This window comes from Gorilla gorilla, chromosome X, assembly GCF_029281585.2.
Source record: "Gorilla gorilla gorilla isolate KB3781 chromosome X, NHGRI_mGorGor1-v2.1_pri, whole genome shotgun sequence".
NCBI lineage: Eukaryota > Metazoa > Chordata > Mammalia > Primates > Hominidae > Gorilla > Gorilla gorilla.
Genome location: NC_073247.2, coordinates 51,830,450 through 51,857,522, shown reverse-complemented (window position 1 = coordinate 51,857,522; position 27,073 = coordinate 51,830,450). Strand labels below are relative to the sequence as shown.

The following is a 27,073-nucleotide window of genomic DNA, read 5'->3' as shown; positions in this document are numbered from 1 at the left end:
GGCAGACACCAAAGTGCTGGGTACCCCTGCCTGTACCCGAGACCACAGTGGGGACAGACACCAAAGACCAGGGGCTGCTTGAGACCAGGGAGAGGAGAATTAGACAGAAGACTCCTCAAATCAGCCCAGTCCCGTGACAGAGAGAGGAGAGGAGGGGAGGGGAAGAGAGCGGAAGGGAGGGGAAGGGAGGGGAAGGGAGGGGAGTTACTACTGCTTAAACACAAGAATACCACCTCCCCTGGTGATATGGATAGTTTGGCTGTGTCCCCACCCAAATCTCATCTTGAATTGTAGTTCCCGTAATCCCCACTTATTGTGGGAGGGACCCAGTGGGAGGTAATTGAATTGTGGGGGTGGTTCCCCCATGCTGCTGTTCTTGTGATAGTGAGGTCTCACGAGATCTGATGGTTTTATAAGGGGCTTTTCTCCCTTTTGCTCCGCACTTGTCCTTGCTGCCATCATGTAAGAAGGACGGGTTTGCTTCCCCTTCTGCCATAATTGTAAGTTTCCTGAGGCCTCCCCAGCCTTGCGGGACTGTGAGTCAATTAAACCTCTTTCCTTTATAAATTACCCAGTCTCAGGTATGTCTTGTTAGCAATGTGAGAATGAACTAATACTCTTGCTATGACACCTGTCCCCCTCATCCTTTCTGGATGACACTGGGGACAAGGTCATGCCATCCCCACACCCATCACCCAGGAGAGCCAGTAGTAGATGCAGGGACATTTCCTGGCCAACAGGGTTAATGGGACAAAGATGGAGCTCTCCAGCTTCTGGAATCTGAAAAACTCATGTAATGTCACAAGCAGTTTCTGCCCTCTGGGGTGGAGATGAGGGGCCTCCAAGAAAGACTGTACTTTGCTCTGTGAAGTTATCAGGCCCAGTGCAAATAGAAAGGCAGGGCCCACCCCTCACCCTTCGGGGGAAACCTGAACACAGTCTCAGAGGGGGGAGTGAAAAGTCTTGTTCCAGCAAAGAAAAAGGAAGTATCTTTCCAGATAAAAACACTGGTCATACATGCAACAGTTAAAAAAGAAGGGGCATGCTGTACTTTTTTTTTTTTTTTTTTTTTTTTTTTTTGAGACAGAGTCACTTTATCACCAGGCTGAGTGCAGTGGTGTAATCATGGCTCACTGCCACCTCAAATTCCTGGATTCAAGGGATCCTCCCGTCTCAGCCTTCTGAGTAGCTGGGACTACAGGTGCGTGCCACCATGCCTGGCTAATTTTTTTTTTTTTTTGTAGGGATGGGGTCTTACTATGTTGCCCAGGCTGGTCTCAAACTCCTGGGCTCAAGTGACCCTCCTGCCTCAGCCACCCAGTATCTGCTAGTCTCCCAGAAGTTGGGGCTTTTTGGAGAGAAATGTTACTTTAGTCTGTGTAATATTAGGCTAACTGGTGTCCCCAGAATTATTGTTTGTTCTTTTGGAGCTCTGAGCAGCAGTTTTTAGACAATGTGGAGCCAGGGCAAAGAAGGGACTGGAAGGCAGGCAGGCAGGCAGGTGGGCTGAGGACCTGGACTTGACTGCTCCTTTTGGCAGCTCCGATGGCCCACACAGTAGAACTATGTGTGACATCCTGTGGGGAATGCTGCTGAGGACAAAGCGGGCCACTGCCTGGAGAGTAGAGTTTCCCGTGTGGGGTTGGTGAGGTGGGCTTTAGGCTGGGGGCCAAAAAAATCCTCCCTGAGAGTTTGGCCTCAGAAACAGAGGGAGGCCTTAGCATTCCCAGGGCGTGTGGGTAGGGAGGGAAGTTAGGCCAGCTGCAGGGTCCCCTGAGGGGGTTGGGGGCTGACAGTTCTGCCAACAGCCCCATCCAGTGTTAGTCAGTGGCCTATTCACTTCCCTTCTATTATAACCAACCCTTTGGAAAAGTCTCATTCACTTCCCAGCCTGGTGTTCTCTTCTGGGCTGTGAAGAAAGGGTCTAAACCATCTTTGGGCCTGAGGATCAAAGAGGACTAGGGTTCCCTTCCTTGAGGTCAGGTTGAGGTTGGCAGAAGGGACAGCCAGCCAAGGACAGCTGTGCCCAGCAGATATTGTCCTCTAGAGGGCAGCACTGTGGTAGCCTAACAAAGGTGGGTGGGTGTGGGGGCTGTTGACCTCAGGTGTGAAACCACCACAGAGGAGCCTCTCAGAAAGAGCCAGAGGGCTAAGGGGGGATGTTTTCCAAAGATCAAGCTTCTGGGGAGTTGAATATTGTACGTTGAGTATTTGTATGGAAAACATTTTTTAAAGGAAAAATATGAGCCTTTTGTCTTTATATTTTCTGTCCCCTTAACTTGAAAGAACCAATACAAAGAGGCCATAGCATTCCTATTGGCTAAATACAGTGTCCAGAAGCCTAGCTGGGGGCTAGTGGATTGCTCACCAGATTTCCCCCTCGAGTCTCTATTCCTTTTGACAGTTCTGAGAAGTAAAGGTTTTTATTTGTTTTTTAGAGACGGAGTCTCACTCTGTCGCCCAGGCTGGAATGCAGTACTGTGATTGTTAGCAGTGGTGAATCCGCCTGGGTCTGCATCAGATTCGATCCTTGCCTCTGCAGAGGAAAGAATTTGTCCAAGGGGCATAAGGCAGAGTGAGAGACCTAGGCAAGTTTTAAAGCAGGAGTGAGAGTGTATTAAAAAGTTTTAGAGCAGGAACAAAAGGAAGTAAAGTAGACTTGGAAGAGGGCCAAGCAGGCAACTTGAGAGATTCAAGTGCATGGTGTGACCTTTGACTTGGGGTTTTCTATGTTGGCATGCTTCCGGGATTGCGTTACTTCTCCCCTGAGTCTTCCCTTGGGGTCAGCTGCCTGCACGCGCAGTGGCCTGCCAGCACTTGGGAGGGGCTGCACGCACAGTGCATTTACTGGAGTCGCACGCATGCTCACTTGAGGCATTTTTCCCTTACCAATCCAGTGTTCCTAGAGGAAGGTTAAACTCCACCATTTTGCCATTTTGTGTGCATGTTTGAGTCCACTCGGCCAACTCCTGAGATCTTATCGGGAACCTGCTGATCACCAGTTTCAGGTGTTTTCTATCTATTGGCAGCCTGCCTTTCCCTGACACCAGCTGTGACAAATTATTATTTGAGCGCCACACTTTACCAACTGCCTGCCCATCACTTGATGGCCACCTGCCATTCCTGGTGGGGGGAGAGCCCTCTTCTGCTCTGCTCATGCCTGACTACCTACCCTAACATTATCATAGCTCACTGCAGCCTCCAACTTCTGGACTCAAGTGATCCTCCCACCCCAGCCTCCCTAGTAGCTGGGATTACAAGCATGTGTCACCACACCTGGCTAATTTTTTTGTTTTTTTTGTACAGACAGGGTCTCACTGTGTTGCCCAGGCTAGTCTAAAATGCCTGGCCTCAAGTGATCTCCTGCCTCAGCCTCCTGAAGTGCTGGGGTTACAGGCATGAGCCACCACACCCAGCCTGGAGCATTACTAGTGTTCACTGATATTCCCAGTTCCCCTCTCCTGGGTACATAGGGAAATCATGCTTCCATTTCTCAGTGAAATTAAGTCTGGCTATGTGTCCTTTTTGGTCAATGAGATTTGAGCAGCAACGTGTGTCACATCTGTGTGGAAGCATTTAAGAGGGATGCACAGGGCGGGTGCAGTGGCTCACACCTGTAATCCCAGCACTTTGGAAGGCTGAGGCAGGCAGATCACTTGAGGTCAGGAGTACAAGACCAGCCTGGCCAACATGGTGAAACCCCGTTTCTACAAAAACACAAAAATTAGCTGGGCGTGATGGCAGATGCCCTCCCAGCTACTTGGGAGGCTGAGGTGGGAGAATTGCTTGAACCCAGGATGGGGAGGTTGCAGTGAGCCAAGATGGCACCATTGCACTCCAGTCTGGGCGACAGAGCGAGACTCCGTATCAAAAAAAAAAAAAAAAAAAAAAAAAAAAAAAAGGCCGGGCACGGTGGCTCACGCCTGTAATCCCAGCACTTTGGGAGGCCAAGGTGGGCAGATTACAAGGTCAAGAGATCGAGACCATCCTGGCTAACACGGTGAAACCCCATCTCTACTAAAAATACAAAAAATTAGCCAGGCGTGGTGGCGGGCGCCTGTAGTCCCAGCTACTCGGGAGGCTGAGGCGGGAGAATGGCATGGACCCGGGAGGTGAAGCTTGCAGTGAGCCGAGATCGTGCCACTGCACTCCAGCCTGGGTGACAGAGTGAGACTCCGTCTCAAAAAAAAAAAAAAAAAAAAAAAAAAAGAGTGATGCACAACTCTCCCAAGCTCTCCTCTTCTGTGGCAAACCCTAGAGCCTCGTGTTTGGATAACAATGTCCTAAGATGGTGTACCCTTTGTCAGCCTGGGTCCCTGAATAGCTACAATGAGCAGAGCCCCGCTAATGATCCTACAATGGACAGGTAGCATGAGCAAGAAATAAACCTCCGTAAGCCACTGAGCTTTGGGAGTTATCTGTTACCGCAGCATAACATGGCCCATCCTGATTGGTACACATAGTTTTGCTTAACAGAATCTATAGTACCTACTATTTACTTAAGGTACCATGTAGCCAGTGATGGGGTGAGAGACTAAATGAACTCAAAATGGAAAGTCTTCACTCTCTGTTTTCTCACGAGAGCTCATAACGGCCACAAATTCACTGGCAACTCATTCCAAGCAACTCTGGGTCTGTTTGGCAGTAAGTAGCTCCCACGTTCCCAGAATTCTACTGGGCTGAGTAGCTCTATAAAAACCTGTTTCCCTGGAGGCTATTTTAATGCTGATACTCCTTCAAAAACATTCAGCCAAGCAAATGTCCATTAAAAAGCTGGCCATCTAACCACCCAGGCAGAACCGGAGCAGCATTTTGAGGCTGACTCTCATAAACCCGCTCCAAATGAAAGGAAGGACATTCCTCTCAAGGCAGCACCTTGTTCCTCAGTAACCCAGGCTGCATGTCTGCCACGGACTTCCATGGATACCTCAATGCAGAGATCTGGTCTCCAGGATTCTCGTGATCTTCACTCAGTTACCATGGCCACAACACTCGGTTTAAGCAAACAACAATTCTGCCCTCATCTGCTTGTCACTTTTCAAAAGTAAGACATTTGGAGAACAAATTCACTTTGAAATATTGCAATCAATCAACAGGTTTCTAGTTTTGAGTATTGTGACCAAACCAAAGCAAGCCATGACCTAGAAACCTCATTTTTCGCCCACAGGAAAAAAACATGACTGCTTAATAATTTTGCTAACTCTTAAAATTTCAGTATAGAGTGAATCTTTTTTTTTTTAAGAGAAGAGGTCTTGTTCTGTTCCCCAGGCTGGAGCACAGTGGCGCAATCATAGCTCACTGTAACCTCAAATTCCTGGGTTCAAAAGGTCATGATATTTGCAACTAACTCAAACTGTTAGTAAGAAATAATAATAATACGGAAAGAGAGAGAGAAAAAGCAAATATGGTAAAATGTTAACAATTGGGAAACCTAGGTAAATGGCCAAAGTGTTCATTCTTGCAACTTTTCTGTAGGTTTGAAATTTTTCAAAATAAAAAATCACACATGCTCCAGATCAGTAGCTTTCAAATTTTAACATAATCCACAATAAAATATAAATTGTACACAGTAACCCAGTACACACACACATACAAGTATAATTTGAACAAATACATATATATTAAATAAAAAGTTCTGTCGGGCGCGGTGGTTCACGCCTGATAATCTCAGCACTTTGGGAGGCCGAGGTGGGTGAATCACAAGATCAGGAGTTCGAGACCAGCCTGGCCAACACAATGAAACCCCGTCTGTACTAAAATTACAAAAATTAGCCGGGCATGGTGGGGGGTGCCTGTAGTCCCGGCTACTCGGGAGGCTGAGGCAGTAGAATCGCCTGAACCCAGGAAGCGGAGGTTGCAGCGAGCCGAGATCACGCCACTGCACTCCGGCCTGGGCAACACAGCGAGACTCCGTCTCAAAAAAAAAAAAAAAAGTTTCACAAAACAATACTTAGTCTTATAATATTATGTGATACTCTGTGACTTTTCTATTCTATAATTTTTTTTTAAACGCTGGGTTTTTTTTTCTTCAGACAGGGCCTTGCTCTGTCACCCAGGCTGGAGCGCAGTGATATGAACACAGTTCACTGCAGCCTCAACTCCCTGGGCTCAAGACATCCTCCCACCTCAGTCTCCTGCATAGCTGGGACTATTGGTGCTCGACACCATGCCAAGCTAATTTTTTATTTTTTTGTAGAGATGGGGTCTCACCATGTTGCCCACACTGGTGTCAAACTACTGGGTTCAAGCGATCCTCCTGGCTCAGCTTCCCAAAGTGCTGGGATTACAGCCATGAGCCACTGTGCCCGGTCTGGTTTTTTAAAAATTTAAAACCCATTGAGTTAATGACCATTAATGGTTGAAACATTTGAATACACCTGTCCTCAGCAGTACTTTGTGCGACACTTCCAATACTTAGTATTACACAGAGACACAGGAGTGTCCCCATGAAGAAGTGACTGCTTGGCCGGGCGTGGGGGCTCACGCCTGTAATCCCAGCAGTTTGGGAGGCCGAGGCAGGCGGATCTCCTGAGGTCAGGAGTTCGAGACAAGCCTGATCAACATGGAGAAACCCTGTCTCTACTAAAAATATAAAATTAGCCGGGTGTGGTGGCGTGTGCCTGTAATCCCAGCTACTCGGGAGGCTGAGGCAGGAGAATCGCTTGAACCCAGGAGGCGGAGGTTGTGGTGAGCCAAGATCACGCCACTACACTCCAACCTGGGCAACAAGAATGAAACTCCGTCTCAAAAAAAAAGAAGTGACAGCTTGGTGCACCCTGAATTCATTTGGGTTTTCTTTTTTTTTTTTTTCGAGACAGAGTCTTGCTCTGTTGCCCAGGCTGGAGTGCAGTGGCGCAATCTCGGCTCACCACAACCTCCGCCTCCCAGGTTCAAGCGAGTCTCCTGCCTCAGGCTCCCAAGTAGCTGGGACTACAGGTGCGTGCCACCATGCCTGGCTAATTTTTGTATTTTTAGTAGAGATGGGGTTTCACTTTGTTGGCCAGGCTGGTCTCGAGCTCCTGACCTCGTGATCCACCTGCCTCAGCCCCCCAAAGTGCTGGGATTACAGGTGTGAGCCACCGCGCCTGGCCTTCATGTGGGTTTTCAAAACCCACCTCTTCAAATATAGAGAGGACATTAAAAAGATGACAATTTCCAGAATGTTGACAAATGCAGTCATAGCATGCAGTGCAGAGAACAGCTTGGGTTCTTGTGTAAGTGGTGAGCAGCATATGCACTTTTCTTGACTTGACTGCCTTATAGTCTGTCAGGAATCCCTGCCTGTTGTGACCAGCTTAGGACGGTTCTGCTGCAAACCACAGAGATGGCCACTGCAGACCAGCAGAGCCAGCATTTGCAACTCAGCCTGCAAAGCCTTATTCTTGCAGCATATGCTAAACGAGCTGCTGATCCTGAGGCAGACAGAACAAACACCGTTTGTTCCCAATGCAACCCTGAGAAAAGCTGGGTTTGGTAGGGCCCCTAGGTGGGATTTGGTAACCCCGCCCTCAGGCACAGCACACCCAGAGCCATGCATGCTTGCTGCAGGCCTGGCTGGCCTTTGCCCTTGCAGTCAAGCCTGGGGGAATATAGTTGGCCAACTCCCAACCTGAGAAATCTCTAAATCGCCTTTCCCAGCTACTGGCTGCCTCCTTCCCTCTTGGCCGTTAGTCAGCCCCGCAGTGTGCAGCCCATAATAATTTCCACACCTAATGGAATCATCCAAGCTGGAGCCTCCCTGCCCCGCTCTCTGTGTCTTCCGGACATTCATCCCACAAAATGCTAAGAAAAAAGGATTGTGTGGCCTCTTGGGAGATTCACAATGAATGTTAGCATATGAAAGACTCTGAAAAGTCCAGCAGTAGAGAAACCGGTTTAACCTTTTTTTTTTTTTAATCCTCGGACTTTACAAATTTATTTGTCCACAAACACACCCCCTGCTGCCCCTTTTTTCCCTACCCTGCCCTAAAGTTCCTTTGTGGCTAGGGCCAGCCCTGGGAATAATTGTGGAGTAAATGAACTGGATCTTTGTTTTAAACGCCTCCTAACACATCTCAGACCCCAGGAACCACCGCCACCCTTTGTCTTAAGTCTCTCTCCCATCTCCCTTCTCTCACGTCCTGCCTACCTTCCTGAATCCTAGTGTTTCCAGGCCCCTGGAGAGGAGGAGGAGGATTGTGGTAGAAAACAAAGGACTTCGGTATAATGGGTTACCCCGCCAGGAGAAATGGGACGGCTCTTAACTACTTAGCCAATGGAAGTCTCTCTAATTCAGGCCCTGCAGGCACTGTTGCCTGGAGGATGAGGGGAAGGGGAGGGGAGGGGAAGGGATGTGAAGCCCTAGAAGCTTCCGATTCCTAGTCTTCCCACCCGAGGGCCCACGTTCATTCTTGCTTCTCTTTTCCAATGGATGCCCGTGTGACAAAAGCAGAAATCCATACCATCCTCCCCCTCGAGTGGCACCTCCCTGTGTTCTCCCTGGGGCCATCTCTGGAAGCAAACGGTTCCTTCCACCCTCCACTGGGATTTTCACCTCTGCCCTCCATCCCGGCTCCTCTCCCCTTACCACAAACACACTCAAGCCCAGTTAAGCAAACTTTCCCCCCTCTGGCCAGGTCAGTCCATCTGCAGGCCAAACACCACGTGCTGGGCCACGCTGGGCAGGAGACAAGAGGCGAGGAGAAACCAGGGCTGCCGGCCCGCGCCTCCCACCCCACGGGAGGAGAGGCTGTCGGACAGGGAGGCGTTGGCCAGCCCCCCAGTGGTGTTGGCCGCCTCCTCCACCGGGACCCTCGGGGCCAGCAGCTTGGAGAGGAGGCTGCTGAACCTGCTCACGGTGGTGGCCGCTGGTTCTGGGGACGGGCCTGGACTGGACGTGGTGAGGTTCAGCTCCTCGGGGTCCACACAGAGGCCATCGGAGGAGCGCCCGAAGGTCACCTGGCTGAGGTCCAGGCCGGCCACGGAGCCCGGGGAGGCGCACGGCACGTCGGTGACACGTCCGGAGCCCTCCATCCAGTCCCTCAGCCACTCCAGGCGGCAGTCACAGCACCACGGGTTGCGGAAGAGGAAGAGGCGGCCCAGGAAGAAGCCGGGCTGGAAGGCGGCCCAGGCGAGCACGGTGAGGCGGTTGCCGTTGAGGTGCAGGGCGAGGAGGCCCGAGAGGTTCTGGAAGGTGCCCTCCTCCACGAAGGCGATGCTGTTGCGGTCCAGGTAGAGCAGCTCCAGCTCGGCCAGGTCAGCGAACCAGGCGCGCGCCACGCGGTCCAGCGCGTTGCCACCCAGGTTGAGCGTGCGCAGGCGCCGCAGGCCGCGGAAGGCGTCGGCCGGGAGCTCGGCCAGCAGGTTGTCGTTGAGCAGCAGATGCTCCAGGACGCCACAGTCCCCGAAGGCGCCAGCGTGCACGGCACGGACGCGGTTGGCCTGCAGGCTGAGCGAGCGCAGGCGGCGCAGGCCCTGCAGCGAGCTGGAAGCCACCGCCTCGATGCGGCCGCGCTCCAAGTGCGCGTGCGTCAGGTTGGCCAGGCCGCGCAGCGCGCCCGGCACGCGGCGGAACAGGTTGTCGAAGGCGGCGAGTTCGCGCAGGGCCGGCAGTTCGGCCAGGAGGCGCTCGGGCACGCTGAAGAGGCGGCAGGCGGCTAGGTCCAGGCGGCGCAGGCGGCCGAGCGCCGCGAAGGTGCGCGCGTGCAGGTAGCGCAGGTCGCCGTTGTGCGCCAGGCGCAGCTCAGCCAGGCGCGGCAGGCCCTTGAAGGCGCCGGGCGTGATGAAGGACAGGTTGTTGTGGCGCAGCGACAGGCGGCGCAGGGACGGCAGCGTGCCGAAGGCCCGCTCGCCCAGGAAGCGCAGGCCGTTCCGGTCCAGGTCGATGGAGACCGCCTCGCACGGGAGCTCGGCCGGCACCCTCAGGAGGCCCGCGCGGTCGCAGCGCACCGAGCAGCCGCGCTCCACGGTGCTGCAGGCGCAGGCGGCGGGACAAGCGCGGGCGCAGGCCCCCACGGCCCAGGCGCTGGGCAGGCCGAGGACCACCGCTGCGGGGACAGGGTGGTGGGGAGTCGGTAAGGAGGAGAAAAGAGAAAAAAGGAGCAACCGTCAGCCAAAGGTCACCCCAGGAAAAATCCTGCCTGCCCGGGCAGCAGGATGCAGGCCCTCCACCGAGTTATCTTGTGTCAGGCATATGGCCTCTTCCCACCTCCGCGGCCTCACACGGGTTTATCCACCTAAGACACCCGCTCCTTTGCTTTCCGGTTACCTTAATCAGCAAAACCCAGCTGCAATCCCTGCAGCTGACCCCGTTCTAAACTCCCTCCTGCCTGTACCACCACTTGTGTGCTCCTAGCGTGGCAGGCCAGGACTCACTAATGCAGGCCTCCATAACTACTGTTTCAGCACTGACTGAATGGTTAAGTTAAATATTAAAAGCTGACCGGTCGCAGTGGCTCACGCCTGTAATCCCAGCACTTTGGGAGGCCAAGGCGGGCGGATCACCTGAGCTCAGGAGTTCACACCAGCCTGAGCAACATGGTGAAACTCCGTCTCTACTAAAAATACAAAAATTAGCCGGGCGTGGTGACGGGCTCCTGTAATCCCACCTACTTGGGAGGCTGAAGCACGAGAATCCCTTGAACCCGGGAGGCGGAGGTTCCAGTGAGCTGAGATCACGCCACAGCACTCTAGCCTGAGCAACAGAGTGAGACTCCGTATCAAAAATAAATAAATAAATAAATAAATAAATAAATAAATAAATAAAAATTGCCCGTGACCACGTGGGTTGGTGGCGGTGGCGCAGGCGGAACCCAGGCTCCGCGGCTCGGGGCCTTCCAGGGCCTCTACTGCGGGGTGCCGGCGGAAGTGGGGGCGCCCACAGTAGCCACGGACCTCGCCAAGACAATGCAGGCTCCAGTGACCTTTCCTGTGCCTGTGCTCCGGCTGCCCCGAGGCCCTGATGGTCTCAGCCGTGGCTTTGCCCCTGATGGACGCAGAGCCCCCCTGTAGTCAGAGGTTCTTGAAATCCAGGAGTGTTCCATAGCTCAAGAATCCTTGGAATCCCAGAAGCAGCGGGCCCGAGCCGCCCTTCGGGAGCGTTACCTCCGCAGCCTGCTGGCCATGGTGAGTCATCAGGTGAGCTTCACATTGCACGAGGGTGTGCGTGTGGCCACCCACTTTGGAGCCACCGACATGGATGTGGCCAACTTCTATGTGTCACAGCTACAGACTCCCATAGGTGTGCAAGCAGAGGCGCTGCTCCGATGTAGTGACATTATTTCGTATACCTTCAAGCCATAAAGATATTGTTCACCTTTTTGCTTGAGGCTAAGCCACTGTATCCCAGGCCTCCCAATGTTCCCGAGCCAGGAACTCTGGGCCCCATGGAATTATGAGCTCCCTTGGAATTTTGAGCCAAGCTTTAAGGAAGTCTGGACTCCTGAGACCTCCTGAGTCTAGTCAGTAAAATTCTGCAACTCTAAGAATTCTAAGATCCCATTGGAAGGAATGCTCTACCTCACAGAACTCTGAACTCTACGGAAATATGGGCCTGATGCCATTTCCTGAATACCAGGGCATCGGAGTGTGGTGATAAAGGAGGACAAACTGCACAGGGGGAAGTTGTTTATTAAAGAGGTTGCAAAGTTCAGCCACCCTGAAGATACTCCCCAGTGCTCCCCTCCTGCTAAAGAACCAGTTACCCCAGGGAAAAAAAAAAAAAAATATATATATATATATATATATATATATATATATATATGTACCAGTGCCCTTATACAAAGGCTGGAAGGTAACAAAAGCCCACCAAGAGTTTTGCCCAAGCCTTTCCTGGGCCTTAAAGCATGACAAGATTATGAAATAATTCTTAACAGGACCCATTTAGGATTAAACAAGTTTTACTGGGGGTCTAAACTCCCCAGACCTCCACAAACAAGTTTATTGGGGGTCTGGAGGAACTCCCCAAACCTCCATGATTTAGCAGGAGACAAAATAAGGGTAATCACCCCAGCACCTGGACCCATCTAGATTAAGTAAATTTACTGAGGCTCCAGAGGAAGGTCTTCAAAACTCAGATTTTAGTCATAGATTAGAAGGAGTTAATCACATGTCTTTAGATGAATGCACACTTACACGTAGACATATAGCTTAGAAGGTATATAAACTCTGGGCCAGGTGCGGTGGCTCACGCCTGTAATCCCAGCACTTCGAGAGGCCGAGGTGGGCAGATCACCTGAGGTGAGGAGTTCAAGACTAGCCTGGCCAACATGGTGAAACCCCGTCTCTACTAAAAATACAAAAATTAGCCGGGCATGGTGGTGGGCACCTGTAATCCCAACTACTCAGAAGATTGAGGCAGGAGAATTGCTTGAACCCAGAAAGCGGAGGTTGCAGTGAGCTGAGATAGTCCCATTGCACTCCAGCCTGGGTGAAAAGAGTGAAACTCCATCCCCCCCCCCCCCCAAAAAAAAGGTATATAAGCTCTGGAAAACTTCGTAATTTTGAGTTGGTCTGGAGATATTTTCCAGTCCTTTTCCCTGTAACCAGTTACAGAAATAAAAACTCCCTCCTTTCCCAGTTCATCTGCATCTCATTATTGGGCCATGAGAAATAGCAGCCCCACCCTCAGTTTGGTCAGGGAACACTAGAATGTGGCCTTGAGGGTTTGTTGTCTGCAGGCCCTGGGGGATCTCCGAGGACATTGCTGTGGCCTACACCCTAGACCTGCGCTGCCCAATACAGTAGCCACTAGCCCCATGGGCTACTGAGCATTTGAAATGTGGCCAACCCAAATTGAGATGTGCTATGCATATAGAAGACACACCAGATTTCAAAGACTTAAAAAGAGTAAAATACTGCATCAATGATTTTTTTTTTTTTTTTTTTTTTTTTTTTGAGACAGAGTCCTCACTCTGTCACCAGGCTAGAGTGCAATGGCGCTAATCTCGGCTCACTGCAACCTCCGCCTCCCAGGTTCAAGTGATTCTTCTGCCTCAGCCACCCGAGTAGCTGGGATTACAGGCATGTGCCACCACACCTGGCTAATTTTTGTATTTTTAGTAGAGATAGGGTTTTGCCATATTGGCCAGGCTGGTCTCAAACTCCTGACCTCAGTTGATCCGCCCACCTTGGCCTCCCAAAGTGCTGGGATTACAGGTGTGAGCCACCACACCCAGCCGCATCAATGATTTTTATACTGATTACATGTTACAATGGTATTTTAGATATATTGGGTTAAATAAAATATTAAAATTAATGTTAACTGTTTCTTTTTACGTTTTTTAATGTGACTACTCAGAATTTTTAAACATGCGGCTTGTGTTATATTTCTGTTGGTGCTACTATAGTTCCTCTCACCAGAAGAATTCAATTTCTGAACACCCCCATTGAGTAAATTATACCTCAAGGAGGAGGGAGAATTAGGGAGCAGGAGATTGGGAATGAAAGAAAAGCCTGTCAATCAATTTTTTTTTTCTGTAACAGTCACTAAAATTAAGCCAAAAGGACAGCATACTAAATAAAATCAATGACCTTCTTGCACATCTCAAAAGAATTAATTATAGACACTCTGCAGTTAAGTTCCATTCACCAGTCCTTACCTGCTAGAAACTTTTTTACATCATCATGGGAGAGTAAGTTGCTTATAAATTACTTTCATTTTGAGCATTTGAATGGAGGATCAGATAAAGACTTCAAAAGCCCACAAGTAGGCTTGCCACCTGCAGCAAAGTAGAATGTCATGAGGCTGGGCACAGTGGCTCATGCCTGTAATCCCAGCACTTTGGGAGGCAGAGGCGGGTGGATCACCTAAGGTCAGGTGTTCGAGACTAGCCTGGCCAACATGGTGAAACCCTGTCTCTACTAAAAGTACAAAAATTAGCCGGGTGTGGTGGCATGCACCTATAATCCCAGCTACTTGGGAGGCTGAAGCAGGAGAATTGCTTGAACCCAGGAGGCAAAGGTTGCAGTGAGCCGAGATTGCACCACTACACTCTAGCCTGGGTGACAGAGTGAGACTCCGTCTCAAAAAAAAAAAAAAAAAAAAGTAGAATGTCATCGTGGCCTGCTACCCTGTGGAAGCCAGAGGCCCCAAGCCCAATCTTGAGGACCAATGGAAAAGGCAGCATGGTAGATGCACAATGTTTATTTCATGGTCAGGGGCAGCTCTATCTGAAATTCCTGTAGGAGAGCAAACAGTACCCAGATGTAAATATGCCCACCGATTCATAATTTCTACCCCTCGTCATCAGTACTCCCAAATTCCTAGCAAATACCCCTGGCCTGCCACTCACATCCTCTCATTCTGTACACATTACCCGGCCTTGCCTAACCAAGTCCCTGCAGGAACCTGAAGATGTGGCCCCAAAAGGGATATGTAGAATACACTCGCTGCCACCTCTGTAGCTCTGCTTGGTTTCCAATGTCTTTTCAGGTCATCTGTTATGGACACTCCATGTTTTCTAAGCAGCTGAGAAGTGGATCCAGCCCTCTCAGACACAGCTGAAGAGCACTCAGGCCTTTGAACAGCCCCTCAGTTGTAAACTGGAGCCACTTCAACATTCTGATGTTGAGGATGCCTGACTTAGCTTTTCCATCTCCCTAAAAACTGAGATAGACACCAAGCTTCCAGCAAGGTTCTTGGGCTCTGTGCTGAGCCTGGCTGTAAACAGGGCTGCTGCTGGGCTGGGGAGACACCCTGCTAGGGAGACAGGGCCAAGAATATAACCTTAACTGCAGGCCTCAGCTGGAAAGAGGCAGAACCTTTTTCTATCAACCCTTCCAACTAGGTCAAGTATCAGGCATCAGGTTTCTTTACAAATAGTCCTTCATTCTACTCTCTTCTCCTTTCTAATTAAGAAAAGTACACTCAGTCATATGATTCATGTTTATACCCCACAATAGCTAACACTGTTCCAGGCGCACTGTATGGCTCAATAAACGTTTGTAGAATTAAATGATGCCTTCCTATGCAAGGATTCCTCCATTTATTTTAAAAATTGTTTGCTGGCCAGGCATGGTGCCTCATGCCTGTAATCCCAGCACTTTGGGAGGCCAAGGCGTGCAGATCACTGGAGTCAGAAGTTCAAGACCAGCCTGGCCAACATGGTGAAACCCCATCTCTACTAAAAATACAAAAATTAGCCAGGTATGGTGGCGCGTGCCTGTAGTCCCAGCTACTCTGGAGGCTGAGGCATAAGAATCACTTGAACCAGGGAGGCAGAGGTTGCAGTGAGTTGAGATCACACTACTGCACTCCAGCCCGGGCAACAGAGCAAGACTCTGTCTCAAAAAAAAAAAAAAAAAAAAAAAAAATTTGTCAAGGAACTCCTGGGATTACAACAGTCAGGATACAACCAATTTGTATAATGCAAGAGATCAGAAAGGTAGCTGCCTATGTTTAAAAAACATATATAAGAAGAGTGAGACTGAAGCTTCTCAATGTACACTGCTTTTAGCCTTTAACATTTTGAACCATGTGGCTATGTTACCTGTTTCAAAAAATAGATTAGAGTTTAAACTTTAATTAAACACTCAAGAAATTGTCACTATTAGAGACCTATTTTTAGCCTCTGAAACTTTGATAGCCATTAGGAGCAATAACTAATTTACTGGATTATTTAGTGAAATTTAAATTAAGTCAAGGCCGGGTACAGTGGCTCACACCTGTAATCCCAGCACTTTGTGAGGCTATGGCAGGAGGATCGCTTGAGCCCAGGAGTTTCAGACCAGCCTGGGCAATATAGTGAGACCCCTATCTCTACAAAAAATAAAAAAATTAGCCATGCACAGTGGTGTGCACCTGTAGTCCCAGCTACTCAGGAGGCTGAGGCAGGAAGATTACTTGAGCCCAGGAGTTCAAGATTACAGTGAGCTATGATTGGACCACTGAACTCCAGCCTGGACAACAGAACAAGACCTTGTCCTCCCAAAAAATAATAAATTAAGTCTCCAGGCGTGGTGGCTCACGCCTGTAATTCCAGCACTTTGGGAGGCAGAGGCAGACAGATCACCTGAGGTCAGGAGTTCGAGACCAGCCTGGCCAACATGGTGAAACCCCGTCTCTACTAAAAATACAAAAATTAGCCAGACGCAGTGGCACACGCCTGTAATCCCAGCTACTCAGGAGGCTGACGCACAAGAATCGCTTGAACCCGGGAGGCAGAGGTTGCAGTGAGCCAAGATCATGCCACTGTACTCCAGCCTGAGTGACACAGTGAGACTCCATCTAAAATAATAAATAATAAATAATAATAATAATAAATTAAGTCAAGTAAATTCTCAGAACTGACAGCAAAACTGTATTGGTTTGTTCAGTATAAAGACTAAGTACATGTTTAGTGAGCCAGAAAAGCAAGGCACCAAAAAAAAATTCTTTTAATAATAATATATGTGGATGAGTTCTACTGCAGTCATGGCAGAGTAGCTTCTATCAGACTAACATTCCCACTGCTATCTATGGTAGACTCTGGACAAAATTTTTTTAAAAAAATTGTTTTAGCTGGGCATGGTGGCTCACACCTGTAATCCCAGCACTTTGGGAGGCCGAGGTGGGCGGATCACCGGAGATCAGGAGTTCGAGACCAGTCTGGCCAACATGGCGAAACCCTGCCTCTACTAAAACTACAAACAAACAAACAAACAAAAATTAGCCCGGCATGGTGGCAGGCACCTGTAATCCCAGCTACTCGGGAGGCTGAAGCAAGCAAATCTCTTGAACTCGTGAGGCGGAGGTTGCAGTGAGCCAGGTTCACGCCATTGCACTCCAGCCTGGGCAACAAGAGCGAAAATTCATCTCAAAAAAAAAAAAAAAAAAAAAAAAAGACCAGTCTGGCCAACATGGCGAAACCCTGTCTCTACTAAAACTACAAAAAAAAAAAAAAAAAAAAAAATTAGCCAGGCATGGTGGCGGGCACCTGTAATCCCAGCTACTCAGGAGGCTGAGACAGGAAAATTGCTTGAACCTGGGAGGCAGAGGTTGCAGTGAGCCAGGTTCACGCCATTACACTCCAGCCTGGGCTACAAGAGCAAAACTCTGTCTCAAAAAAAAAAAAAAATTGTTTTAAAGCACCAGGGAACAACCAAAACAGGCAATCAGAGTCAATGCAACCCTTCAAAGAAGAGACACAAACTAGGTGAGATGTGCATCTAACTGATTTTTCCTCTCAGGATTTTTTTTTTATTTTTTTATTTTTTTAGACAGGGTCTCTTCTCTCCATTGCCCAGGCTGGAGTGCGGTGGTGCAATCTCGGTTCACCACAGTCTTGACCTCCCTGGGCTTGGGTAATCCTCCCACCTCAGCCTCCCAAGTAGCTGGGACTACAAATATGTACCACCATGCCCAGCTAATTTTTTGTAGACAAGGTATCACTATGTTGCCGAGGCTGGTCTTGAACTCCTGACCTCAAGAGATCCTCCTGCCTCGGCCTCCCAAAGTGCTGGGATCACAGGCGTGAGCCTCTGGGCCCGGCTCTCTCAGGGCATTTTCAAGTCCACACAGCACATGGGGAGTGAAGCTAAAGCAGAAAGCAAGCTGACAGCTTAGAGGTCAGCATTTATAGCTGCCACAGTGGCTGGAAATTGAGGAGGGAAAACATGGAAAATAGGGAGCCTCAAAAGAGGAGCCACAAAGTTAGTATACAGGTTCCCCTTATGTCCTTGGCTGAGTTCTGAAGGGCGTATGTGTGGGATGACTCCAGGGAGCCCAAGGGGAAAGCAAGAACTAAACACCAAAAGACCTAAACAGAGATTTTAGCAATTGCCCAGTGACAGGAGGCAGTTTAAGAGTTCAAGGTCCCAGCTGGGCGTGGTGGTTCACGCCTGTAATCCCAGCCCTTTGGGAAGGCGAGGCAGGCAGATCACTTGAGGTCAGGAGTTCGAGACCAGCCAACATGGTAAAACCTCATCTTTACTAAAAATACAAAAAAAAAAAAATTAGCTGGGTGTGGTGACAGGCACCTGTAGTCCCAGCTACTCGGGGGGCAGGTAGCTGGGACTACAGGTGGAGGTTGCAGTGAGCTGAGATCATGCCACTGCACTCCAGCCTGGGCAACAGAGCAAGGCTCTATCTTAAAAAAAAAAAAAAAGAAAAGAAAAGAGTTCAAGGTCCGCCAAGTTAGAGGAGCTTGTCAAATACCTTGAGCTTTCCACTGAAACCCCAAAGGACCATGCCTCAGGAGTGAAGACCATTTCCCAGGACTAAAGGCAAAACTCAAGTAGTCCTACCCTTAAAAAGCCTAAAACCAAGGCTTTCAGGGAACAAGGTGATCTGCCAGTAATTTAACTGAATGCCAGAACAAAATTCTACACTCTTCAACAGAAGACAAGAGAATCCAGTTTCTACCACTGCCTCCACAGTATCCAGTGTACAACCAAATACTAGTAGACATGTGAAGAAGCAGCAAACATGACACTTGTCAAGAAGAAAAAAAAAAAACAGCAGAAGCAGATTCAGACAGCCCACATGTTGGAATTACCAAGCAAAGATTTGCTATAAATATGTTAAGGAATTTACAGGAAAAGATAGGGATCATGGGCAAAGACATGGGGAATCTGAATTTTAGAAGAGGTATGGAAACTCTAAAAAGGAACCCAGTAGAAATCTTAGTACTGAAACAATAGCTGAAATTTTAAAAATTATTGAATAAGATAAATAGCAGATTAGACACTGCAGAAGAAAATCTTCATAAACTTGAAGAGAGGCGAGTAGTTATTAACCAAAGTGAAGCACAGAGAGAAAATAAAAAGAAGACTGGGGGAAAAATTATCAGAGCCTCAATGACCTGTGGAACAATATCAAGCAATTAGACTAATATACATGTATGTGGAGTCTCAGAGGAGAGAAGATACAGAATATGGCTAAAAGATAATTGATGACAGTTTCCAAATTTGATTAAAACAAGAAGCTTAGCAAGCCCCAAGTAACATAAAACACACACACACACACACACACACACACACACACACACACACACACGGCCCATCATAGCCAAAGATAGAAAATTCTTAAAAGTATCCAAAACAAGAAGACATATTACATAGAGTAAAAAACAGTAAAAGATAATCACAGTTATGGTCTGAATGTTTATGTCCGCCTTCCAAATTTATGTGTTGAAATCCTAACCCCCAAAGTGATGGTATTAGGAGATGGAGACTTTGAGAGGTACTTAGGTCATGAGAGTGGATGATCAAGAATGGGATTAGTGGCTGGGCACAGTGGCCCATGCCTGTAATCCTAGCACTTTCGGAGGCCGAGGTGGGTGGATCGCTTGAGCCCAGGAGTTTGAGACCAGCCTGGGCAACATGGCGAAACCCTGTCTCTATACAAAAATTAGCTATGTGTGGTGGCATGTGCCTGTAGTCCCAGCTACTTGGGAGGCTGAGGTGGGAGGATCGCTTAAGCCCAGGAGACAGAGGTTGCAGTAAGTGGAGATCATGCCACTGAATTCCTGCCTGGGCCACAGAGCCAGACCTTGTTTTTTAAAAAAAAAAAAAAAAAAAGAATGGGATTAGTGCTCTTTAAGCGCTGAATGAAAAGCAAAATTTGGCAACCTAGAATTCTCTCTCTCTCCAGTAAAAATATCTTCAGAAATGAAGGGCAATAGAGATATTTTCAGGTAAACAAAATCTGAGAAAATTCTTCTCCAGCAGATCTTCTGCACAGGAAATGAAGACATTCTTCAGTCTGAAAGAAAATGCTGGTAGATGAAAATTAGGTCTACAAGAAGGAATAAAGAGCGATGGAAATGGTAAGTATGTTACTAAATATAAAAGACTACTGGCCAGCACGGTGGCTCACCCCTGTAATCCCAGCACTTTGGGAGGCCGATGTGGGGGTGGATCTCCTGAGGTCAGGAGTTCAAGACCAGCCTGGCCAACATGATGAAACCCTGTCTCTACTAAAAATACAAAAAATTAGCCAGGCATTGGGCTGGATGTGGTGGCTCATGCCTGTAATCCCGGCACTTTGGGAGGCCGAGGCGGGCAGATCAGTAGGTCAAGAGATCGAGACTATCCTGGCCAACATGGTGAAACCCCGTCTCTACTAAAAATACAAAAATTAGCTGGGTGTGGTGGCGCACGCCTGTAGTCCCAGCCACTCGGGAGGCTGAGGCAGGAGAATCGCTTGAACCCAGGAGGCAGAGGTTGCAGTGAGCCGAGATTGCGCCACTGCACTCCAGCCTGGGCAACAAGAGCAAAACTCCGTCTCAGAAAAAAAAAAAAAAGACTACTATTTCTCACCTTAATTGCTTAAAAGACAAGTGACTATTTAAAGCAAAAATAACAATGTATTGTGGAGTTTAAAACACGTAAATGAAAACTATGACAACAATTACATGAAGGATGAGAAGGGAGGTGAATTGAATTGTACTCTCATAAGGATCTTACATTATACTTGAAGCAATACAAGATTAATTCAAGGTAGACCACGACAAGGATGCATAGTGTAATCCCTGGAAAGTAAAAAGAATCTCAACACCTACCTCACACCATACGCAAAATTCATTTTAGATGGACCGTAAACCTAAATGTAAAAGCTAAAACTTACAAAGCTTCGTGGAGATAACACAGGAGAGTATCTTTGTTACCTAGAGGTAGGTAAAGATTTCTTGGGACAAAAAAAAAAGAGAGAGAGAAGAAGAAAAAGCAATAACCATAAAATTAAAAATAATAATAATAAACTAGACTTCATCAAAATTTAAAGCTTCTTCTCTTTCAAAGACACTGCAAAGTGAATGAAAAGACGGGCAATAGACTGTGAGAAAATATTTGTAAGTCACATATCTCATTAAAGACTTGTATTTAAAATATATGAAGAACTCCCAAAACTCAATAAGAAAATAATCCAGTTAATAAATGGGCAAAATATTTGAAGAAACATTTCACCAAAAAAAGATAGAAGATAAATAAGCACATGAAAAGATGCTCAACATCATTAGTTGTTAGGGAGATACAAATTAAAGTAGCCACCTATTAGAATGGCTAAAATTAGAAAGACTGGCCATACTATAAGAAGACAGCAGCCTGCAGCCCAGAAAAGAGCCATCACCAGAACCCAACCATGCTGGCACCCCAATCTTGGACTTCCAGCCTCCAGAATTGTGATAAATACATTTCTGTTGCTTATAAGCCACCCATTTTATGGAACTTTGATACAATAGCCCGAAGGGACTAAAACAGGTGCCAAGTGTTGGAGAACATGTGGAACAGGTGGGACTGTCTTACACTGCCGGTGGAATGTAAAATGGGACTTCCACATTGGAAACAATGAGGTTGTTTCTTTAAAAGTTAAACATATGCCTACCTTATAATCCAGCCATTCTACTCCTAGGGAAATAAAAGCGTATGTCTATACAAAGACTTTGGCAGCTTTATTCTTAATAGCCCAAAACTAGAAACAGTGCAAACGTCCATCAAGAGTTGAATGGGCAAACAAATGATATAGCCATACAGTGGAATATTACTCAGCAATCAAAAGCAATGACTATTGGATAATTCACAAAAGAAGATATACAAATGGCCAAGAAACATGAAAAAATGCTTGGCCAGGCACGGAGGCTTATGCCTGTAATCCCAGCACTTTGGGAGGCCGAGGCGGGTGGATCACGAGGTCAGGAGTTCAAGACTAGCCTGGCCAATATAGTGAAACCCCGTCTCTACTAAAAATACAAAAATTAGCCAGGCGTGGTGGCCCGTGCCTGTAATCCCAGCTACTCAGGAGGCTGAGGCAGGAGAATTGCTTGAACCCAGGAGGCAGAGGTCGCAGTGAGCCAAGATCGCACCACTGCACTCCAGCCTGGACGACAGAGTGAGACTGTGTCTCAGGAAAAAAAGAAAAAAGAAAAAATGCTCAACATCATTAATGATCAGAGAAATGCAAATCAAAACCACAACGCAAAACCACCTTACTCCCACAAGAATGGCCATAATCAAAAAATCAAAAAATAATAGATGCTGGCATGGATGTGGTGAACAGGGAACACTTCTACACTGCTGGTGGGAATGTAAACTACTACAACCACTATGGAAAACAGTGTGGAGATCCCTTAAAGAACTAAAAGTAGAACTATCATTTGATCCAGCAATCCCACTACTGGGTATCTACTCAGAGGAAAAGAAGTCATTATACGAAAAAGATACTTGCACGCACGTTTATAGCAGCACAATTCGCAATTGCAAAAATATGGAACCACCCCAAATGCCCATCAGTTAACAAGTGGATAAAGAAACTGTGGTGTATATATATACACGTATATATATATATGTATATATATACGTGTATATATATGTGTATATATATACACGTATATATGTGTATATATACGTATATATGTGTATATATACGTATATATGTGTGTATATATGTATATATGTATATATGTATATATATGTGTATATCTATATGTATATATATGTATATATGTGTATATATGTATATATGTGTATATATGTATATATGTGTATATATGTATATATGTGTATATATGCATATATGTGTATATATGTATATATATGTGTGTATATATATATGTATATATGTATATGTGTATATATATATGTATATATGTATATATGTGTATATATGTATATATGTGTATATAGGTATATATGTGTATATATGTATATATGTGTATATATGTGTATATATATGTATATATGTGTATATATGTATATATGTGTATATATGTATATATATGTGTATATATGTATATATGTGTGTATATATGTATATATGTGTATATATGTATATATGTGTGTATATGTGTATATATATGTGTATATATGTATATATATGTGTATATATATGTATATATATGTGTATATATGTATATATATGTGTATATGTGTATATATATGTGTGTATATATATATATATGACGGAATATTACTCAACCATAAAAAGGAATAAATTAATGGCATTCACAGCAACCTGGATGGGACTGGAGACTATTATTCTAAGTGAAGTAACTCAGGAATGGAAAACCAAATATCATGCGTTCTCACTCATAAGTGGGAGCTAAGCTATAAGGATGCAAAGGCATGAGAATGATACAGTGGATTTTGGGGACTCAGAGGGAAAGGGTGGGAGGGGGTGAGGGATAAAAGACTATAATTTGGGTTTAGTATTTGTTGCTCAGGTGATGACTGCACCAAAATATCACAAATCACCACTAAAGAACTTACTCATGTAACCAAATACCTCCTGTTCCCCAAAAACCTATGAAAATTTTAAAAAATGAAAGAGAAAAAAATAATGTTAAAATTGCCAAAAAAAAAGGAATGACTATTGATACCTGCAACATGGATGAATCACGTGACAGATAATTCTGCTGAGTGAAAGGAGCCAGACCAAAAAAAAAAAAAAAAAAAGGAATACATACTGTGTGACTCCACTTACATAAAATTCTAGAAACTGTAAACTAATCTATAGTAACAGAAAGATCAGGGGTTGCCTGGGGATGAGTAGGGAGGCAAAGAAGGGTAGGAGGGAGAGATTATAATGGGGCATGATTCTTGGGGGTGATGGATATGTTCATTATCTTGATTGCGGTGATGGTTTCGTGAGGATACACTTTAAATATGAATTGTATATATGTATGTATGTGTTATATATATGACTATACAGAATGTAAAAATAACTCCTACAAATGAATAATGAAAAGACAACTAAGTAAAAATCGGTGATTGCTTTCACTTTGCCAGCAAAGAAAAAGAATAAAATTTTTTAAAATTTATTTTTAAAAAATGGATAAAAGACTTGAATGCTTAACAAAAGAATAGGCTGGGTGCGGTGGCTCACGCCTGGAATCCCAACACTTTGGGAGGCCGAGGTGGGCGGATCACTTGAGGTCAGGGGTTCAAGAACAGCCCCGCCAACATGGCGAAACCCCGTCTCTGCTAAAAATACAAAAATTAGCCGGACGTGGTAGCGGGTGCCTGTAATCCCAGCTACTCAAGAGGCTGAGGCAGGAGAATTGCTTGAACCCAGGAGGCAGAGGCTGCAGTGAGCTGAGATGGCACCACCGCACTCCAGCCTAGGTGACAAAGTGAAACCTTGTCTCAAAAAAAAAAAAAAAAGGAAAAGAATATATTACATGGCCATTAAGCACATGAAAAGGTGCTCAGCATCATTAGCCATCAGAGAAATGCAAATTAAAACTGCAGTGAGATTTTCTGCTAAAATTCAAAAGACTGATAACCCCATATGTTGATGAGGATGGAGAAAAACTAGATTCTTTCACATAGTCAATGGGAGTGTAAAATAGCTCAATAGCTTTGTAAAACTTTGGCAATATCTATTAAAGCTAAACATATGCCTATCATATGACTCAGCAATTCCACTCCTAGGTATTTGCCCAAGAGAAATGAAAAAAAAAAAAAGTCCACAAAAAGACTATAGAAGAGTGTTCATAGAGGCTAATTTATAATTGATAAAAAGTAGAAATTACCCAACAGTAGAATGCAGAAATAGATTATAATTTATTTGTACAGTAGAATACTACTCAGCAATAAAAGGAACAAACTACTGATACAAGCAATAAAAACATGTTAAGAGAAACTTGACACAAAAGAAACATACTATACAATGACTTTTTGTTTTCTTTTTTCTTTTCTTTTTTTTTTCCCCAAGACAGAGTCTTGCTCTGTTGCCCAGCCTGGAGTATAGTGGTGTGATCTCGGCTCACTGCAACCTCCGCCTCCTGGGTTCAAGTGATTCTTCTGCCTCAGCCTCCCGAGTAGCTGGGATTACAGGCACCCACCACCACACCCAGATAATTTTTGTATTTTTAGTAGAGATGGAGTTTCACCATGTTGGTCAGGCTGGTCTCGAACTCCTGACCTCAGGAGATCCACCTGCCTCAGCCTCCCAAAGTGCTGAGATTACAGGCGTAAGCCACCACACCCAGCCTATATGATGACATTTACATGCAGTCCTAGAACAGAGCTGCTGGGAGTGGCTCGGGGCAGCTCAACAGAACAAGACCTACAGATGGAAGCACCCCCAAATGACAGCAAATATCTACAGGACATAGTTTAGGTACTGTGGTAACATATGTTATCTGGGTAATATGAACATGTATAATGCTACTCAAATTAATTAAATTGTATGGGTTTCTTTTGCTCTTAAAACAACGAACTTTGTTGTTGTTGTTGTTGTTGTTGTTTTTTGAGACGGAGTCTCGCTCTGTTGCCCAGGCTGGAGTGCAGTGGCACCGTCTCAGCTCACTGCAACCTCCACCTCCCGGGTTCAAGTGATTCTCCTGCCTCAGCCTCCCAAGTAGCTGGGACTACAGGCACCTGCCACCACACCTGGCTAATTTTTTGTGAATTTTTGGTACAGGCGGGGTTTCACCACGTTGGCCAGGCTGGTCTCGAACTCCTGACCTCAAGTGATCTGCCCACTTTGGTCTCCCAAAGTGCTGGGATTACAGGCGTGAGCCACTACGCCTGGCCAACAACCAGCTTTTAATAAGAATTTGCTCAGGGCTGGGTGTGGTGGCTCATGCCTGTAATCCCAGCACTTTGGGAGGCTGAGGTGGGTGGATCACTTGAGGTCAGGAGTTTGAGACCAGCCTGGCCAACATGGTGAAACCCCATCTCTACTAAAAATACAAAAATTAGCTGGGCATGGTGGCACGCACCTGTAGTCCCAGCTACTCAGGGGGAGAGGGGCTGAGGTAGGAGAATCACTTGAACCTGGGTGGCAGAGGCTGCAGTGAGCCAAGATCATACAACTGCACTCCAGCCTGGGCAATAGAGTGAGACTCCGTCTCAAAAAGAATTTGCTCAGGGCTAAGCTTGCCATAGACATTATTCCATTTAATATGACAGCCATGCAAGATAAGGATTATTCTTCTCTTCTCATGAAAGAGGAAACTGAGGTTCAGGACGGTTAAATGATGCCAACCTTTGTTTGTTTTTCACTATACTGTACTATCTCCCACCCCACACACCTAGCCTTTCTGAGCTTTCATTGCTTTAACTGTAAACTGAAGAAACTGCATACTATGGTTTGAATATGTCCTCCTAAGTTCACGTGTTGGAGACTTAAACCCCACTGCAGTAGTGTTGAGAGGTGGGCTCTTTAAGAGGTGGTTAGGTCGTAAGACCTCTGCTCTCGTGAATGAATTGATGTCATTATTGCAAAAGTAGATTTGTTATAAAAGCAGGTTCAGCCCCATCTTGCTCTCTCACACTTCCACCTTCCACCATGGGATGGCGCCACAGGAAGGCTTTTACTTGATGTGAGCCCCTCAATCCTGGACTTCCCAACCTCCAGAAATGTAAGATATAAATATCTGTTCTTTATAAATTGCCCAGTCTCTAGTATTGTTACAGCAGCACGAAATAGACTAAGACACTGCACATCCTGGTCTTTGAGAGCCCTTGTAGCTTTCATTTTCCACGGTCTGACAGCAGGTGTTGCCAGCCACTGCCTCTAAGAAAAAAATACCCTACTCAGAGCCCCATGTGTCTCTGCCATCTCCTCCAAACTACAGCTGTTTGCACTGCAGTTAAACACTTTGACCTAAACAGAGCTAATCAGATTCATTCTTTCTCCGTGAAAATGGAATAGGCAGTGAATAACTAGTCAGTAAGGTCATGTGAGCACCAACCTGTCTAGCTTTGGGGCTGGAGTTTGTACCAAAGCCATGTGCAGGTCAAAGTTAGGGGGGAGCAGGAGCCAAGGGCAAGGTGAAGAAGCTGGTATATTGTCTTAATCAGTTCAGGCTGCCATAACACACTACCGTAGACTCGGTGGCTTACAAACAACAGAAATTGATTTCTCACAGTTCTGGAGGCTGGAAAATCCAAGAGCAAGGCAGATTCTGCGTCTGCCAAGGGCCCACTTCTTGGTTCATAGACAGTTGTCTTCTCACTGTGTTCTCACATGGTAGAAGGGGCAAGGGAGCTCTCTGAGGCCTTTTTTTTTTTTTGAGATGGAGTTTCGTTCTTGTTGCCCAAGCCTGGAGTGCAATGGCATGATCTCGGCTCACTGCAACCTCCGCCTCCCGGGTTCAAGCAATTCTTCTGCCTCAGCCTCCCGAGTAGCTGGGATTACAGGCATGTGCCACCATGCCCAGGTAATTTTGTA

At 46.5% G+C, this 27,073-nt stretch overlaps 1 protein-coding gene and 1 pseudogene across 1 annotated transcript in view; one reads left to right on the top strand and one right to left on the bottom strand.

The window, feature by feature from the left end:
• Positions 1 to 5,521: 5,521 nt before the first annotated feature.
• Positions 5,522 to 27,073, bottom strand: part of NYX (nyctalopin) — a 32,336-nt gene continuing 10,784 nt past the window's right edge. Inside the window, exons 3-4 of the mRNA XM_063703000.1 lie at positions 7,037 to 10,025; positions 5,522 to 5,724 (exon numbers count right to left, since the gene is read on the bottom strand). Of these exons, the coding sequence (XP_063559070.1) occupies positions 8,617 to 10,025 (1,409 nt within the window). The 3' untranslated portion in view covers positions 5,522 to 5,724; positions 7,037 to 8,616. The remainder of the gene's footprint in view (positions 5,725 to 7,036; positions 10,026 to 27,073) is intronic.
• On the top strand, positions 10,885 to 11,280 carry LOC101136662 (gem-associated protein 7-like; annotated as a pseudogene).